Here is a 19,187-nt window from a genome sequence, read left to right on the forward strand (position 1 = left end):
GTATAGTAATAAGCCATGCCTCTGGTATCGACAATTGTATAACCTTTTGCTTTTAAATGATCCCATTTCTCATTACTACAAGAATTACAGAGAAGTGTTCCATCAAAATACCACGAAACTCCACATTTACCACATTCTAGCTCTATGATTTACCATTTACCTGTTGTTATTACCAAGTCATTCTTCGACGTCGTCCTGATTGTTGTGAACGCCAGGTATTTCATGAACAATGTCATCCCCGATACCCACCTCGGGTTCATACATGTATGGTCTGACAGCACCTTCTACCATCTACATCATGATATTGACTATAGTCGTAATCTGAGGATTCTTGATCACAAAATTCTTCATCAAATTCACTTTCTGACGAGTCTGAAGCGAGTCGTGTTGCCATTATTGCTTGCATGCTGAAACAATCGCACTGGTGATGACGTCACACAGGACGAAATGCCCATGGAGGTTTTCTAGAATTTACAGCGGCCTTTTAAACTTTTAACACCCCAAAGATTATTGGAAATTAAAAACCATGTTCAGTTTTTTGTTTATTACTCACAAACTCCGTCGTTACTTACTCCGTCGTGCGAAGTTCTTTCTGGGCACTTCTGAGCTCCTCACCACATATAGTCAGGTTCACTATGTTTTTTCGTTCAAAATCATGGTAGATTAGCAAACCTATACCTTTTTGGAAACGTTATTACATGGAAAATCTGAAAATCAATGTTTACATTTGCCAATTCCGACCAATTCGATTCGACCAATTCGACCAATCGACCAATTCCATTCGACCAATTCGACCATTCGACCAATCGCTTCGATCGACCATTCGACCATTCGACCAATCGCTTCGATCGACCATTCGACCAATTCTATCGATTCGATTCGATTTGATTCATCGAATTCGATTCGATCGACTATTCGACCAATTCGATTTGCCAATCAATTTGACCGACCTTTGCTTGTGTGGAACGGACTGTGAAAACGATGCGGACTATATTGTCGGATACGACACACAGGACAGTCAAGACGAACTCTAAATGGTATATTCTGTAATCGTGTATGTTTGATGCCATTGACTGCCTGTGTATATTTTGTCATTGACTGCCTGTGTAGATGTGAAGTTATACTGACTGCATGTGTATATATGATTTTGCTGACTGCCTGTGTATGTTTGGTGATATGAAGTATTGTGACACATTTTGATGTTATTAACTGCCTGTACAAAATGATAACATGTATTTGATTACAACTTATCGTGAATATAAAGACAGTATTTTGCAATTCAAAACCTTTGATTCGTGTCTTACCATTCCCCATAGCACTAATTTGATACTTTCATTGGATTCCTTGTCCCTGAAAATATAGGTTTAGTATATTTTTTAAAGTTTTTAGGGTAATTAGAGGCAGAAATAGAACAAAATATGTATTTTACTGTGGCCATTTTGCAAATCCAAAATGGCCGCCATACAGGTATCTCTCCAAATCTAAACATTGATTTTTAGTTTCCTTATGCTATAACCTTTCCAAAAATGTATAGGTTTGCTAATCTACCATGATTTTGAACGAAATATAATTTATTGACATAGTGAACCTGACTAATACAAAGCTTTCATCCACAGCTCAATGGAATACTGCTCTCCACTCTGGGCTGGTGCTCCTGCCTCACACCTAGCTCGGCTTCACACGGTTGAAACCAAAGCTTTCAGAATCATTGGAATCTCCCGCGATGAAGCTATTTCCGAAGGCCTTTCACTTACTCACCGCAGGCAGGTAGGTGGTCTTTCTGTCTTCCACCAACTCCTCTCCGGCCTTGCTCCCCCTGCGCTGTCTATGCTCTGTCCCCCAAATATTCCTGCAGGACACATTAAGATCTTCCAGCAACCCTCTTCTGGTGAAACTGCCAAAATGAAGACTCTCTGCTCACCTTCACTCTTTCATTCCCCTTTTCTCCCGCCTCTGGACCAAACTCCCACACTCTCTTCAATCCCTCTCCTCCCTCCAGGTCTTTAAAACAGCTGTTCACCACCATCTCTTATCTTCCCCCATCCAAAACCTTGATCTTTTCTACGCCGCAATAAAATGCCCCAAATCCACCTCTTTGAATCCCAAACTTCTTTTCTTGGGTTCCCAGAAGTGTTAATTTGCTTTGTACCCTGTACCCCTCCCTCCTCCCCCAGCCCTCCCCCTTCCACAGATCTACCGGTGTCCCTGTTCTCTGATGTTGTTGTGCCTGTGTGCTTCCCTCTCTCCCCCTCCCTTCATTGCATGTTTTGTGTGTCTGTGCATGTTTTTCGTGTTCAATGTGTTGGCTCTTACACGAGCCTCGATTCTGTATGCAAAAAAAACAAACAAAAAAAAAACCCAATATTATAACATCAAATTTTATTTTTAATTTCTGATGCTGTGGACCTTTAAGGTTAAAATGAAATGACAACCAAATGCGTCGTGTTTCTGCCTTCAGACATTATGAGGAAAACAAAATACATAAGTTAAAAATTCAGAGGTTATCAAGCACAATAATACTTTGTGACGCCACATAACATAAATGGTACCAGGCACTAGATAAATAAAACAAGATGCTTCATGTGCATAATCAAAGGCAGTGACAATCATCAACAACAACAAAATGGATTGGCTAATCAATGGAAATATACAAGTTAAATGACGTAAAACGAAAAAGATGACAAAAACATTAATCTTTAAAGAAAAATACATATTCTTCGACACTTTTCAAACTTATAGACTTTTCAGACGCTTTGGACAATTTAAGACCATTTGAACACTTTAAGACCCTTTGGACATTTTAGATCCCTTTTGCTCTTTCACCCTTAAATCCATTTAGACTCCATTAAGCCTTTTTAAGAGCCTGAGACCATTGAAACACTTTAGACCCCTTTAGGATCCTTTAAACCCAATAGAATATTGAAAACGATTCTTCCAAAAATGGCATTGATGACCTTTTCCATGCACTATTCGTGCCGCATCACAAGTTGCAATGACGAATCAAATCTGATATCTCAAAGCCAAACCGATGTTGAAAAGTGAAACTGAAAGTACTGATCTATGGATCATCAAATGGGAAACCAGAATGAAATGCTGTGAGAAATACCGAATGGAAATTGCCGAAAGCAAAGCTATGGGGAGTATAAAGAGAGGGGGGAGGTTGGGGGCTGGAGAAAGCGATGTGGAGAGCGATAGGTGCCTGTAGGTGGTCGGTTGGCATGGAAAGAAGTTCGGTGATCTTCCGTCGGGCAGAAGGCCCAAAACGTGCCAAAATCCATTTCCCAGCCGAACTTTCACAATATCACCCTCACTCCAAACTAGTACTTCAGATGTACAATGAGCATGGATTGTAAATATTCGCTGGTGGAATGGAACGGGGTTGTCGAGGTGACCAGGTGTACCCATTGCAATATCTGCTCACTGAATATTTACAATGAACTCCTGTTTCTACCAATACACACTCCAAAAAAATTGCTCATTTCAGATGCAGCATTTACGAGCCCCCGTCGAACACTGCTAGTGCATATGTATAAGACTCGGCAGACTGTGAGAAACAAGATTCTGTGGTCTGATGAAACCAAGATTGAACTGTTTGGCTTCCGTCTGGCCACTCTGCCATGAAGCCCAGATCGGTGGAGTGTTGCAGTGATGGTTGTCCTTCTGGAAGTTTCTCCCATCTCCACACAGGACCTCTGGAGCTCAGCAAGAGTGACCATCGGGTTCTTGGTCACCTCTCTTACCAAGGCCCTTCTCCCCCGATTGCTCAGTTTGGCCGGGCGGCCAGCTCGAGGAAGAGTCCTGGTTGTTCCAAACTTCTTCCATTTAAGAATTATGGAGGCCACTGTGCTCTTGGGAACCTCAAATGCAGCAGAAATTTTTTGTAGGCTTCCCCAGATCTGTGCCTCGACACAATCCTGTCTCTGAGCTCTGCAGGCAGTTCCTTCGACCTCATGGCTTGGTTTTTGCTCTGATATGTATTGTCAGCTGTGAGACCTTATAAAGACAGGTGTGTGCCTTTCCTAATCATGTCCAATCAATTGAATTTACCACAGGTGGACTCCAGTCAAGGTGTAGAAACATCTCAAAGATGATCAAGAGAAATGGGAGGCACCTGAGCTAAATTTCAAGTGTCATAGCAAAGGGTCTGAATACTTATGTAAATGTGATATTTCAGTTGTTTCTTTCTAATAAATTTGCAAAACTTTATAGAAACCTGTTTTCTCTTTGTCATTACGGGGTATTGAGTGTAGATTGATGAGGGAAAAAATGAATTTAAACGATTTCAGCATAAGTCTGCAACATAACAAAATATGAAGAAAGTGAAGGGGTCTGAAGTATGTATGTATGTATGTATGTATGTATGTGTGTGTGTGTGTGCGTGTGTGTGTGTGCGTGTGTGCGTGTGTGTGTGTATGTATGTATGTACGTATGTATATATATATATATATATATATATATACATATACATATATATATATATATATATATATATATATATATATATATATATATATATATATATATATATATATATATATATATATATACACAGTCACGTGAAAAAGTAAGTACACCCCATGTAAAGTTTTGACTTTTTCAACATATTTCAACATACAGCTATTTGATCTTCCTTTCAACAATATTGATAGATAAAGGTGATATAACAACAAATATCATGAAGCATTTACATTTTGGAGTCCATTGTATAATTTAAATAAACATAAATGCAAATTTCACATGTGGAAAAAGTAAGTACATTTATCACTACTTCAAATATCTAAAATTAGAATCAGGTGCACCAGATGAGGTGCAAATGATTAGAACATCGTTAGAGAGGATCTTGGAGGAACCTGTCGTATTTAAACCTCAGACATTTAGTTTGGTTTGCTCTTTGTTGTTGAAGTGTGCGGCGTCACCATGCCGAGATCAAAAGAGCTCTCTGAGGCCTTCAGAGAGAAGGTTATAGATGCCTACGAGTATGGGAAGAGATTTAAAATGATCTCCAAACAATTTGAAATCAATCATTCTACTGTCCAGAAGATCATCTACAAGTGGAGAAGATTCCAAACAACTGCCAACTTGTTCAGGCCAGGCCGCCCCAGCAAGTTTAGCCCGAGAGCAGACCGGAAGATGCTGAAAGAAGTCTGTAAGAATCCCAGAATGTCATCACGGGACCTACAGGTAGCTCTTGTCACTGTTGATGTCAAAGTGCACGAGTCCACCATGAGAAAGAGGCTGCACAAATTTGATCTACATGGGAGGTATGCCAGGAGGAAACCTTTGCTGTCCAGAAAGAACATCAGGGCAAGACTAAAGTTTGCCAATGAACACCTAGGCAAAGACCAGCACTTCTGGAACAATGTGCTCTGGACAGATGAGTCAAAGGTAGAGCTATTTGGCCACAGTACCAGAAGACATGTTTGGCGAAAACCAAAGACAGCATTTGACCACAAGAACCTGATACCAACTGTAAAGCATGGTGGTGGAAATATTATGGTTTGGGGCAGTTTTGCTGCATCAGGGCCTGGGCGGCTCACCATTATAGAATCCACGATGAATTCTTCATTGTACCAGAGGGTGCTTGAGGATAATGTGAGGCCATCTGTCGGAGTGTTGAAGCTCAACCGAAGGTGGACCTTGCAACATGACAATAACCCTAAACATACCAGTAAATCCACCAAGGAATGGCTGAAAAGAAAGAAATGGAGGGTTCTGGAATGGCCAAGTCAAAGCCCGGATCTAAATCCCATAGAGATGTTGTGGGGGGATTTGAAACGAGCTGTGCATGCAAGAAACCCCTCAAACATCGCACAGCTGAAATAATTCTGCATGGAGGAGTGGGCAAAAATTTCTCCCAGTCGATGTCAGAGACTGGCAGACAGTTATAAGAAACGCCTACTTGAGGTTGTTTCTGCCAAATGGGCAGATGTCAAAGTGCACGAGTTACAATCGGCAATACCACCTATTAGAGCCAAGGGTGTACTTACTTTTTCCACATGCGAAATTTGCATTTATGTTTATTTAAATTATACAATGGACTACAAAATGTAAAGTTTCATGATATTTGTTATATTATATCACCTTTATTAGTCAATATTGTTGAAATGAAGATCAAATAGCTGTATGTTGAAATATGTTTAAAAAGTCAAAACTTTCGATGGGGTGTACTTACTTTTTCATGTGACTGTATGTATCTTTGGTTTGCAGTGGAACAAAACAAAAAAAAGCTGAAAAAAATTACTAAATCTTAGCTTATTCCACACAGAAATCCGAAAATGACCCGGACAATATTATTGGCACCTTTTAGAACTTGTTAGAAATAATTAGATTTCAAGCAGGTGATTCTCCTTCACTTTGAAATTGAACTCACCTGTTGTGAGTTGCAGGTGCCTGCAATATAAAAAAAATAGCACCGCAAAGCGGGCGTAACCCCTCAGCCCATGCATGGTGGAAACCAATTTCAAGATGGCTGCCGTGGTGGCCATATTGAAAATCGCAGTGCACCCATTTTCGAAAGGAACCTTCCTCTAACTCAACCCCAACACACACTGCAAAAATGGATTGAATCGGACAAGCAGTTCTGCTTGAAATTGATGGAAACCAATTTCAAGATGGCTGCCGTGGCGGCCATATTGAAAATCGCAGCACGCCCATGAACCCTCCTCTACTCAACCCCAACACACACTGCAAAAATGGATTTAATCGGACAAGCCGTTCTGCTCGAAATTGACAGAAACCAATTTCAAGATGGCTGCCGTGGCGGCCATATTGAAAATCGCAGCACGCCCATGAACCCTCCTCTACTCAACCCCAACAGACACTGCAAAAATGATTTAATCGGACAAGCCATTCTGCTCGAAATTGACGGAAACCAATTTCAAGATGGCTGCCGTGGCGGCCATATTGAAAATCGCAGCGCGCCCATTTTCAAAAAGAACCTTCCTCTACTCAACCCCAACACACACTGCAAAAATGGATTAATTGGACAAGCCGTTATGCTCGAAATTGACTGAAACCAAAAGTTGACGGACGACCGGATGGCTGCCGTGGCAGCCATATTAAAAAATTGCAGCTCACCCATTTTCGAAAGGAACCTTCCTACACTCAACCCCAACACACACTGCAAAAATGGATTTAATCGGACAAGTCGTTCTCCTTGAAATTGACGGAAACCAAAAGTTGACGGACGCCCGGACGACGCCCGTGACGACAATACCCCTTAGCCAAATTTGGGCTGAGGGGTGGTGACTCATTCAACCAGTTTGAATAGAGAAAAGGAGTCATTCTGCTGTTTTGTGTCATTCTGTGTGCATCACAAAGGGAGGTCAATGAACATGGAGAAAAGAAAGAAAACCAGGGAATTGTCTGAGGAGGTCAAAAACAAGATTGTAGCCAAACATGGACAATCTCAAGCCTGCAAGTCCATCTCCAGAGACGTTGATGTTTCTGTGTCCACCGTTCGCAATGTTATCAGGAAGTTTAAGGCACATGGCACTGTAGCCAACCTCCCTGAATGTGGCCGCAAGAGAAAACTTGATCGAAGATTGCAGCGAAGGATTGTTTGAATGGTGCAGACAAGCACCTTCATCAACTGCCAAACAGATTCAAGCTGACCTTCAGAAACAACGTATGACAGTTTCAACCAGCACCATCCATCACCAACTCAATGAAAGGGGGTTCTATGGTAGGAAACCTAGGAGGACCCCACTGCTGAGTTAGACAAGAAAGCCCGACTGGGGTTTGCCAAAACACACCTGAACAAGCGAGAATCCTTCTGGGAGAATGTCCTGTGGACAGATGAGGCCATAATTAGAGCTTTTTCATAAAGCACATCATCTCTATGTTTACAGAAAACAAAATGAAGCCTTCAAAGAAAAGAACACCTTCCCTACAGTCAAACATGGAGGAGGTTCAGTGATGTTTTGGGGTTGCTGTGCTGCCTCTGGCACTGGGTGCCTTGAATGTGTGCTTGGCATCATGAAATCAGGAGAATACAAAGGCATTTTGGAGTGCAATGTTCAACCCAGTGTCAGAAACCTGGGTCTCTGTCAAAGGTCATGGGTCTTGCAGCAGAACAACGACCCCAAACATGCTTCAAAAAGCACCCAGGAATGGTTCAAGACAAAACGCTGGACTGTTCTGAAGTGGCCAGCAATGAGTCCAGATATAAATCCCATTGAACACCTGTGGGGAGATCTGAAAACAGCAGTTGGGAGAAAGCACCCTTCAAATCTGGGAGAACTGGAGGAGTTTGCACAAGAAGAGTGGGTCAAACTGCCAGTATAGAGGTGGAGGAAGCTCATTCATGGCTATAGAAAGCACATGACTGCAGTTATTTTGTCCAAAGGTCGTGCTACCAAATATTAACTCTAGGGTGTCAATAATTTTGTCAATGCCATTTCTTTTTATTTTCTGATTTAAAAGGATATATTAAGTTATGAATCAAAAACAAAAGTTCTGTAATATTAACAGGGAAATAAAGAATTGTGGAGACGAAATACTTTTGTCAATTTCAACTTCTTTTTAGAGAAAATTGTGAGGTATTTGAAAAAAGTGCAAGGGGGCCAATATATTTGGCCACAACTGTAAATATATACAGTATATATACACTGCGAGTATCCATATATGTTTTAGTATCCGTGTTCTGAATGCGATTGATGGACAACCTCCACTAATAGCCTCAAATCAAACTAAAAACACTGCCAAGCACAACATTTATTTCATCCAAAATTATATTTGCACAAATATGTCGTTGTGTAATCTCCAAAAGCAGCTTGCACCCTCATTACAGGAAAGAATACGATGTGATGAGACAATAATTTACAAACAGAATGCATGGACATAATTGCTTTCCATTATTAATATCAGAAAACAAGACAAATTTATCAAAAAAAAACATTGACAGTATAGAGGTGGAGGAATACCAGAATCACAGAAAAAGAATACATAGAAAGAAATACCGAGTTCAATATCCTTTGTCAGATCAGCTGATTGCAGGAAACTCTTTTGTCCTGGTCCAATCACACCAGTTGTAGATGTTCCTATAAAGCAAAGCATCATAAATAAATCAAATTAATCCCATGAAATTCGCTCGTTTTTAAAAATAAGCTACTGTGTATGTGCACAAAGTGTAATACAACGGTGTACACACACCGATGCGTGTGCATGCACAAGTACGTATCCACACGTACGTACAAACGCACACAATAGGCGCTCACTTTCGGGCAACACACGATAATGTGTATATATCCCAGCTTAGCTCGAGTCTATGAAAGACACTGAACCAAGGACTGCTACCATGCAGTGTCAGCTGCTACAGTGCCAGCAGAAGTATCAGTCAACCTACAGGCTTTAAAAGGCTTTGTGGCAATGCCAGCACCTCTTAAACAGCATGGTGGGCACCCCGTGTTGGTGAGGACCTTTGCAGTAGCCAGTAAGTGCTGGTATGGCATATAGGTTTACGGCCACCAATGCATTTAAGAGTTCATATTTAGATATCAGCAAAGATACCCGGTGTTGCCGGGCAACGAAAAGTCACTTCATGACGGGAATATTAAGAGAGGAGGGGGAGGAGGGATGAGGCGTTGTGGAGGGGAGGGGAGAGAGGTGGGTGGGAGGAAGGGTGCAGGGAGGGGTGGGAGAATGAAGAGGTAGGAAGGGAGGTGGGGGGGCGAGAAGTGGAGTAGGTGGGAGGTGGGGTGGAGGGAGGAAATATGGGAGAGGAGGGGAAAGAGAAAGGTAAGAGGCAAGGCCTATACAAAGAGCATGAAGAACATTTTAGCATTGCACCAATGTAAAGTCACTCAATGAGGTAAATCAATCAAAAGTAAACGGATTTTCACACATTTTGTTTCCATTGAGGGTTTATCTATCTCAACAACTACCAGAAATGAAAACGGAAATCAAATCAATGTTAAAATGAGGGTGTGAGGTTGTTCAAAGCAAAAACCACATTTACACCAAAGGAAATCCTTGACAAAATCATAAACTGAGATTTAGCAGCCATGCATCGACAATCCTTACATAATCCAATAGCTTATAACTTCAGGCATGTGATGATATCCACAACTCTAAACAAAAAATAATTTAGACACCTCGATGAGCAGAAAATGGTATGGCCTAACAGTGGGCAAAGCCTACAACATGCACCATGTAAGATCACTCCATGCCGTAAATTAATTTAAAAAATGAACGGATTTTCACAGATTTTTTTTTTCCGAGGTAAGGCATTTTGAGCATGCTGAAAATGCTAAAGACCCCTGTGAGGGGACAGCAGGCTGACCAAGGATAAAGCATGTTTTTGCTTTAATTAAATAAGCCAGTTAATGATCGTCAAAAAGGGTGTTTAAACACACACACAAACACCCAGTTTTCATTCATGCACCCCCTTGGAGTTCGATTAATATGCATGCAAAGTTTGAGGATGCTAGGTTTCATGGTTCTGGAGTTATGGATGAGACACACACACACACACACACACACACACACACACACACAGACTGACTGAGGGAATAAACTCCACACAAATGACAGCTAGTGAGCAAGGAAAGCATCCATGGATTTATTTCCTTAAAATGCGGTAGCGGAGTATTAAGTGAGGAGGTGGTGTGGTATATGTATATTAACATTGGGTCAAGCCAGTTGGGATTATCTATTTAGAAAAAGGCGCAGCTAACCAACAGGCCAACAAGCCCAACCAACTGCAAGAACTACGGACCTTTAATGTAGTATGACAGATCACATGGAAGTAGATTGCAAATGGTCATGGTGGGCAGCAGATGGATTAGGTGACCAGCCAAAGGAAATGAAGTGACCTTGCTTTTACTCTTCCTTGAAAGTCCTTCATCAGAGTTGCTGTTGGGAAAACCAAGGTTTTCTACAGCAACGCAGAACCTGAAAATGATTGTTGGATAAACAGCTGGGTTTGGACTCGAGCTAAACAATGAATATAATAAAATCACAATTTAAATATGAGAACGACCAGCAAATAACCAAATCTCCTGGCAATAACCTGAATGGAGGAGAATTTGACCCGGGCAATGCAAGGCATTCACGTTGACCTGCAGACACATCTCCATCATTTCCTGCCACGACCCAATGGACAGGTGGCCGACAAAAGAGCAAGCCATGGCTGGGTGGCCGTGCTTGGAGGCGCCACTTTGTCAGGTTGAGAGGCACAGGAAGGAAGGTTCCAGGGGAAATCGGGGATAAAACCACTGGTTCTGGAAGGAAGAGAAATTAAAATGTTAGACTCTTAGAGAATACTCACTGCATTGTTTTATGCCCTATGCAGTGCCGAGTACCCCTCCCCCTATCAAAGACAAGACTCGAGCTTAAATTAACGTTAGAGGTTAGGACTGAAACTCGAATTCAGAAAATTCAGACAAAAAAATCCATTTTCTGCTAAAATCAAGCACTACCACCAAAGAGCGTTCTTCGGGTAGCAGGAACTAGGAAGGCCATATATACACAACAGAAAAAGGATGGACTCCTTCCTGTAAGAGAAGACAGATATCAAATGAAAAACAGAAGTACTTCTTAAAGGACAACATGTTGCTTTCTGATATGAAAAAAGTCAACAAGTCATACATGGAACAGACCCTAAAAGCCATGATCAGATATGAGGGGCATTCAAAAATAGGTTGAAACTCGGATAAATCGAAAAAAAGAGATACGTTTCAATGCTCATCAAACTCGCAATGCCCTGATAATAACCACCCGTCAATGGTGGTCTTCAAAGAATCATGGGTTTGAAACCATTTTCAACGCAAATCAGACTTCAGACGTCTGAACAAATAATAGTTACCCAGCATCATGTCTGACATGTAGTGTGGTTGATTAAACTTTTTGAAACCACACTGGCAAATGATGGCCTGTGGAACTCTGGCTTTGTGAAGTGTCGCATTGTCTTGCAGCAGCAGAATGCCAAATGTAAACATCCACCGACAGATTTTGGAGATAGTTTCATGCAGTCGGACCAGAAAATCACCATGATATTGAACAAGACCGTAGTTTTGTACGGCATGTGATCAAACCCAGGAAATGCTGGCCACAGTCTTACCAGCTGAGGAGTGGGTGCAGAATACCCTTTGGTGTGGAGATGCTTGGTCCTTCCACTGCATTGATTCAGTCCTAGTCTCAGGTGAACTAGTATCAAGAAATGATAAAAACTATTTTGGATTTGCAATGAAGAACTCTAGCAACTCCTTACTAGACTGCACTCGCTGGTGACAATTTTGCACATTGAAGTTTTGAGGCACCTATCTAGCAGAAACCATTTACATGTCAAGATGTACATGGATGTTGTATGTTTTTGGTGCCTTATGAGCAGACTATGATTGAGAGATGAGGTTAATCCACTTTTGAACAAAAACTGGAATGCACCTTGCTCTGTCTTGTTAACAATATGAAGGATTAAGAAAGACAAACGACAGGGTGGTCAAACCTACAAAATACAACTTCTTTGGAATGCACAAGTTAATTGCCAATGAGATATTTAATGTGCAAAAAACCCCACCAATTTCATACAAGAATATAGTCCTTAAAATGTTAAACATAATATTTTAACAATTATCAAATCAAAACAAGTTCAACTGGAATGGCACTTGTCGTTTATCTTTCTTAATCATATGGCACCAAGCTGCTGTCCTGCCTTGACCATGATCCTCCTCCACTCCCCTCTGTCCTCAACCAACTCTCTCCATCCTACAACCACACCCACCTTACTGATATCGCGATATCCCTCTTCACACAATCCTTCCATCCCTCCACCTATCCACTCTCTTTGCCATTCTCTCTTCCCCCATCCGCACCAAATGTCCAGCCCATCTCAGCCACCATTTCAACAATCTCCCCATCAAGCTCATCTGCACACCAATCTCCTCCCTCAGTTCATCCATTCTCCTTCTATCCATCCTCTTCCCTTCCTCAATCGTACTGACCCAATTGTTCTCGCAAACCTGCAGCCTCTGTTGTTGTCTCTGTCACTGCCACAGTCTCCAGACCATAAAGGTATGCTGGTGTTACGCACACATCATAACCTTTCCTTTCAATCTCCTTGATATCTTACTGTCTGCCATTGCTCCTTCCACCATCCTCCACGCATTCACACCCACCTGAATCCTCCTCTACACCTCTGCCTCTAACTTACCATCCCTGCTCACTGTTCCACCCAGATACTCAGGCCTATTTCCTTGTTTGATCTCCTCCCCTCTAACCTGATATTCATTTATTTTCTCTGCTGCCCAACCCACATCACCTCCATCTTTCTCCATGCTCATTTTCAGCCCAAGTTTCTCAAATACCTCCTTCCACTCCCCAAGTACCTCCTGCATCTCCCACCTACTCTCATTCACAACAGCCCGATCGTCCACATACAATATCATCCCCAGAATATCTTTCATGTTCACCGTCCTGCTTACCAGCTCCAGCACCATGATAAACAGGAGTGTGCTGAGAGCGCTTACCTGCCTCAAACTGATGTTCCCATTGAACTCCTTTGACATCCCTGGACCAATCAAAAGTCATCCTTTCATTCCCTTGTACATCCCTTCCACCAACCTAACTTCTGCCTCTGGCACTTCCATCCATCTCAGTGTCGCCATTACCATCTCTCTCGGGACAGTGTTGTAGGCCTTCTCCAGATAACACGTTGAATTATTTATTTATTTTCACTTTCCCATCACAGCTACCTATATACCACCTTGAATTATATATTTATTTATATACAATTTATAACCTCCACGATCAACATATTTATTTATGTACTTAGTTATTCAAATGTAAAATCTACACACCCAATTTTTAAGGTGCCATTTAAGGTGGTGCCAATCATTTAAGGTGCCAATTTTTAAGGATGCGTCCTCGATGAGGACTTGTATTCTTGTTATAAAATGATTCTGGTTGCAGCTAGGGGACATTACTACATGAGAAATAATCGATTGCTTCTGCTAATTTTCAGGTCTAATTGGGCCTTTTAGATATGTACATAAATTAACATGTGCAAATGTACTATGATTAGGCCAAAAAAAAAATATTGCTGGTCTCTGGTCAGACCAAAGTTCCAGAATCGATGCGGCGATGCGGTTTTCTTTTTTTTCTTTTTGAAAAGCATGGATTGCATATATAAAAGTGTTGTTTTTTGTGTCCTCATGCCTTACGGTCCTGATCTGCTGTGGCGCCGTCCAGAGAGAAATGAAAGACAGCCAATGGGACAGGTAGGCCTTTTTGTAAATAATGAACACAAGCTTAAGTTATTTTAAAATGTATTTATTCTGAAAATCATTAAGTTCTTCAAGCATATTATAGACTGCCATTTCGTTCTCGAGATCGCCTCGCTGTACCGTCAAACATTCCAATGCGTCGATCGCGTCAACACTGCGCATGCGCAAGTGGTCTAACAGGCGATTGCCAAAGCATTTGAATGCTGAAAAAACCGCGCCTGCGCAAATGACTACACCTCTGGACCAATCTTCGTGTACGGGATGACGCTGCATGTGTATCAAAGCCACGCATGCGCAGATGGGCTGTATGGTGTGGTTCAAATCGGCGCATGCGCAAATGGCCGAAAATGCGATCACGGAAGCGCTTGAATCCATGCCGATGGTCTCCCACGATCTCTTCTCCCAGTCCACCAGATTATCACAGACACTTACAACTTCATGACAAACGAGATAGGATCCAGGCCTGACTAACGAGACCACCCGCAGCTCTCTTGGCCTTCTGGTTGCTTCACACGAACCCGACAAAGAACGTCTTCGTTTAAATAAATGACAATATCCAGCCAATTGGATTCATGACGTCACGGCACACAAAACTACTTATACCTTTGGAACGGCTGGTTGGATTTTGACAAACTAGACGTATTTTTGTAGGGGAGAACCGTGCGCGAACGTCGATACCAATGGCGGCGATACCCTCACAAAGCCGTATTTCCCGAGATAGCGCGCCGGCCCGGCAACATGCATACATTATATGGCTCCTCACCTCACGCTCGAAATCGCGTTTTCGGCGAGAACGTGACGTCACGGCTCACTCAATTGCAATTATCTCGTCTTGGCACCGCCTCAGGTATACGTTAATACTTGAGGCGGCGTGGCATTGTTTATGCTTAATGTGTTCTATATTATATCTACCATCACTACAACATTCCACCGATCTGGGCTCTATGGCAAAGTGGCCAGACGGAAGCCTCTCTTCAGTGAAAGACACATGAAAACCTGCTTGGAGTTTGCATAAAAGCACCTAAAGGACTCTCAGACTGAGAAACAAGATTCTGTGGTCTGATGAAACCAAGATTGAACTGTTTGGCTTCCGTCTGGCCACTCTGCCATAAAGCCCAGATCGGTGGAGTGTTGGAGTGATGGTTGTCCCTCTGAAAGTTTCTCCCATCTCCACACAGGATCTCTGCAGCTCAGCCAGAGTGACCAGCGGGTTCTTGGTCACCTCTCTTACCAAGGCCCTTCTCCCCCCGATTGCTCAGTTTGGCCGGGCGGCCAGCTCTCGGAAGAGTCCTGGTTGTTCCAAACTTCTTCCATTTAAGAATTATGGAGGCCACTGTGCTCTTGGGAACATTCAATGCAGCAGAGATTTTTTTGTAGGCTTCCCCAGATCTGTACCTCGACACAATTCTGTCTCTCAGCTCTGCAGGCAGTTCCTTCGACCTCATGGCTTGGTTTTTGCTCTGATATGCATTGTCAGCTGTGAGACCTTATAAAGACAGGTGTGTGCCTTTCCAAATCATGTCCAATCAATTGAATTTACCACAGGTGGATTCCAACCAAGGTGTGGAAACATCTCAAAGATTATCAAGAGAAATGGGAGGCACCTGAGCTAAATTTCATGCGTCATAGCAAAGGGTCTGAATACTTATGTCAATGTGATATTTCAGTTTTTTCTTTTTAATAAATTTGCAAAACTTTCTAAAATCCTGTTTTCTCTTTGTCATTATGGAGTATTGAGTGTAGATTGATGAGGGAAAAAATGAATTTAAACGATTTCAGCATAAGGCTGCAACATAACAAAATGTGAAAAAAGTGAAGGGGTCTGAATACTTTCTGAATGCACTGTATATAGTCAACTTCCAGACTGTTTTTGTCTCGTTTCAACAGCCCACCTTTAGAATTCTGCAATAAAGGAAAGGGTTTTGCATTTAAAGTGCAATCAACATGTAATCAACCACAAAGTAACATGCATGTTATGTGATCATGAGTACACGCAGGCAGCAACTACTCACTGTCAGGTGCGACAGGACTGTCAAGTCGAAGCTCCATGGCAGTATGCAAGCGGTTGGAGACCAGGAGAGCGGAACGAACAGTGACCATCTTCCGGGTGCTTCCCTCCATAGCCACGGCAACTACAACTCGGACAGCAGGCAATGCAGTAAACTGCGAGCACAAATAAGTCAGGCTGAGGATAATCATTCTCTTATCAGAGTAAATGAAAATGAAAAAATAGCATTGCACACTAAAAACTCCAAGGGCATCAAAATATTTTTTACACTGATCTCAGGCTCATGCCAGAGAGATTCTAGGTAAATCACATACAGGCCAATACATTGGTAGACAGTGTACTTTAACACGAATAACAAGGACATGAGTAGAAAATGGGCAAACACATAGATAGTATGTGGAATTTGAACCTGTGTTCCACACATCATGAGTCATCAGTTCCACACAAGGTGAAACAGGTCAAACCAATGACAATATCATCAATCAACCAAGTGTGCCAGGTAAAATCAACAAGTATTTGCAAAATGTACTTTCAGTGATTTTTGTTTTTGGTATTGGTTATAATTAATATTTTGCAATATGCGGATTTTAAGGGCGGAAAAGATGAAAGTGATGAAGACACGAGAGATGAAAGACAAATGAAATGCAAATAGAAAATGTGGCATATTCACGAGTTTAAGGAATACTTGCTACACCCTGTTTATTTGTGTATACAATGTGTGCTGCAGCTGTTGCTGGATGAATACTTCATAGTTTATCAGTTGCTTTATTGATTGTCCAAAGGAAATGCCAAAGCAGCTCTGAATTAGAAAGGCACTCTTTGACGTCGCAATGTCGACCGATATGCCTCCACCCACATTATTACATCATTATACATACTTGTACCAAGTTTGAATTAAATCCCTTCAGCTGTTTTCAAGTATCACATTTTCACCTGATATGACCTCTGACCTTTGACCTTTAATGCAGAAATAAAATCAGTTCATCATTTCATCACAATATATACTCATACCAAGTTTGGTCAAAATCCTATCACTGGTTCACTAGTTCGCTTGGTAACAGATTTTTTTTAAAATCAAACATGACCTCTGACCTTTGACATTGTGACCCCCAATATCTAATCGGTTCATCTTTACATCATTATACATACCTATACCAAGTTTGAATTAGATCTCTTCAGCCATTCTAAAGTCAAAAACCTATTACAGACTCTGACCTTTCACCTTTGACCTCTTGACCCCAAAAATAAAACCAGTTCATCTTTGCATCATAACACGTACTTGTACCAAACGTTGGTCAAAATCCCATCACTAGTTCACAAATGATCACGGTAACAGGATTTCAATCTAGCATCACCTCTGACCTTTGACCTTGTGACCAAAAAATCGAATCAGTTCATGTTTCCCTCGTTAGACATACCCGCACCAAGTTTGGCTTCGATCCCTTCAGCCGTCCTCAGGTTATTGTGGTAACGAAAACCTATCATGGACGCACGGACGCATTGAACGGACACACACACAGACAAACGGACCCAGGAAACGGACACAAACACAGACGGACACGCGCACGGCTGGACAGAGGGATAGACAGCCGGACGAACAACTCAAAAACATAATGTCCGGCGACTTTGTCGGTGGAGGCATAAAAACTGTTGAATATGGTTTAGGTCTCTTGGTATTAATCTCTTTTACATGTATTGGTATTATGCAAAAGTTCAACATACGTGTGAGTCGGTCTGAATCTTTTCTGGAACAGTGTGGCGAAAGTAGATTCCAACACGATCCACTGAGATAGGTGGTAATGGTTCCCAGCCTGACACCCATACGATCACTTGGTGACTCTTCAATTCGTGGGTGTGTCTTGTAGATAAGCAAAAAAAAAAAGGTTTAACATCAAGAAACAAAGCTTCAATTTGAGCTTAAACACATGGGGGAAAGTGATAAAGAATAGGTATAAATGTAGCAAAATAAAGGGATAGACAAAGATAAATTATTAAGAAATCAGCAAATGAAGATGATAGTTCAAGGATGACCTGAACATTTATTCTAGAATATCAAACATATAGGAGAAACGAATGAAATGGCATCTATTTCTGAGGGTATTCTTCTGCTAAAGATACACCGATTGTCCATCCAAATGGTGGCCCTTCACAATGCTAACTGTGTAGAAATGTTTGGAATGGATATGCATTAACTTTAGCATGTAGTTTGAAATATTCATCAATCATAACTTGAATGCCACACAGATATATGAATGAGCCAAAGCGATGAAAATAACAAGGTGAAAAGTCAACATTGGATGGAGCCAGATGATTCAGAACTAACCAAACCTTCCTCGATAGAGTAATAGTGGTCACATTTACCATGTGAGGGTGAACATTAGAGTGCAGTGAAGTTAAGCTCTGCAACACCACACCTGGCTATCATCTGCATATTGCTTGAGTGACTATTTTTAATGCTGCAATAAAGGCTCATGGAGGAAGTAAAGGACAGAGGGTAGCAAGTTCACAGAAAACAAAAGAGGTAGTTAGTTGTGAATTCAGTGGTGGATGAGTGGAGTACAGAGGGATGAGAGGACAAGAACAGCAAGGTACGAATTGAGGTGATCATTAGACCGAATCAAATCGGTCTTCAAATCTTCAAATCCCCCCACAACATCTCGATGGGATTTAGATCCGGGCTTTGGCTTGGCCATTCCAGAACCCTCCATTTCTTTCTTTTCAGCCATTCCTTGGTGGATTTACTGGTATGTTTAGGGTCATTGTCATGTCGCAAGGTCCACCTTCGTTTGAGCTTCAACTTTCCGACAGATGGCCTCACATTATCCTCAAGCACCCTCTGGGACAATGAAGAATTCATAGTGGATTCTATGATGGTGAGCTGCCAGGGCCTGATGCAGCAAAGCTGCCCCAAACCATAATATTTCCACCACCATGCTTTACAGTTGGTATCAGCTTAT

General features: G+C 41.8%; 1 protein-coding gene across 1 annotated transcript in view; it reads right to left on the bottom strand.

Annotated features, from left to right (window-relative positions):
* The window catches only part of LOC144889390 (intermembrane lipid transfer protein VPS13D-like), a gene marked incomplete at its 3' end in the record, with an annotated part of 36,663 nt that extends 18,069 nt beyond the window's left edge, over positions 1–18,594 (bottom strand). Inside the window, exons 1-6 of the mRNA XM_078769616.1 lie at positions 18,390–18,594; positions 17,953–18,146; positions 16,235–16,385; positions 11,012–11,222; positions 10,718–10,893; positions 8,961–9,041 (exon numbers count right to left, since the gene is read on the bottom strand). Of these exons, the coding sequence (XP_078625742.1) occupies positions 8,961–9,041; positions 10,718–10,893; positions 11,012–11,222; positions 16,235–16,385; positions 17,953–18,146; positions 18,390–18,594 (1,018 nt within the window). The remainder of the gene's footprint in view (positions 1–8,960; positions 9,042–10,717; positions 10,894–11,011; positions 11,223–16,234; positions 16,386–17,952; positions 18,147–18,389) is intronic.
* Between the last annotated feature and the right edge of the window lie 593 nt (positions 18,595–19,187).

This window comes from Myxine glutinosa, unplaced genomic scaffold, assembly GCF_964187855.1.
Source record: "Myxine glutinosa unplaced genomic scaffold, kmMyxGlut1.1 SCAFFOLD_3460, whole genome shotgun sequence".
Classification (NCBI taxonomy): Eukaryota; Metazoa; Chordata; class Myxini; order Myxiniformes; family Myxinidae; genus Myxine; species Myxine glutinosa.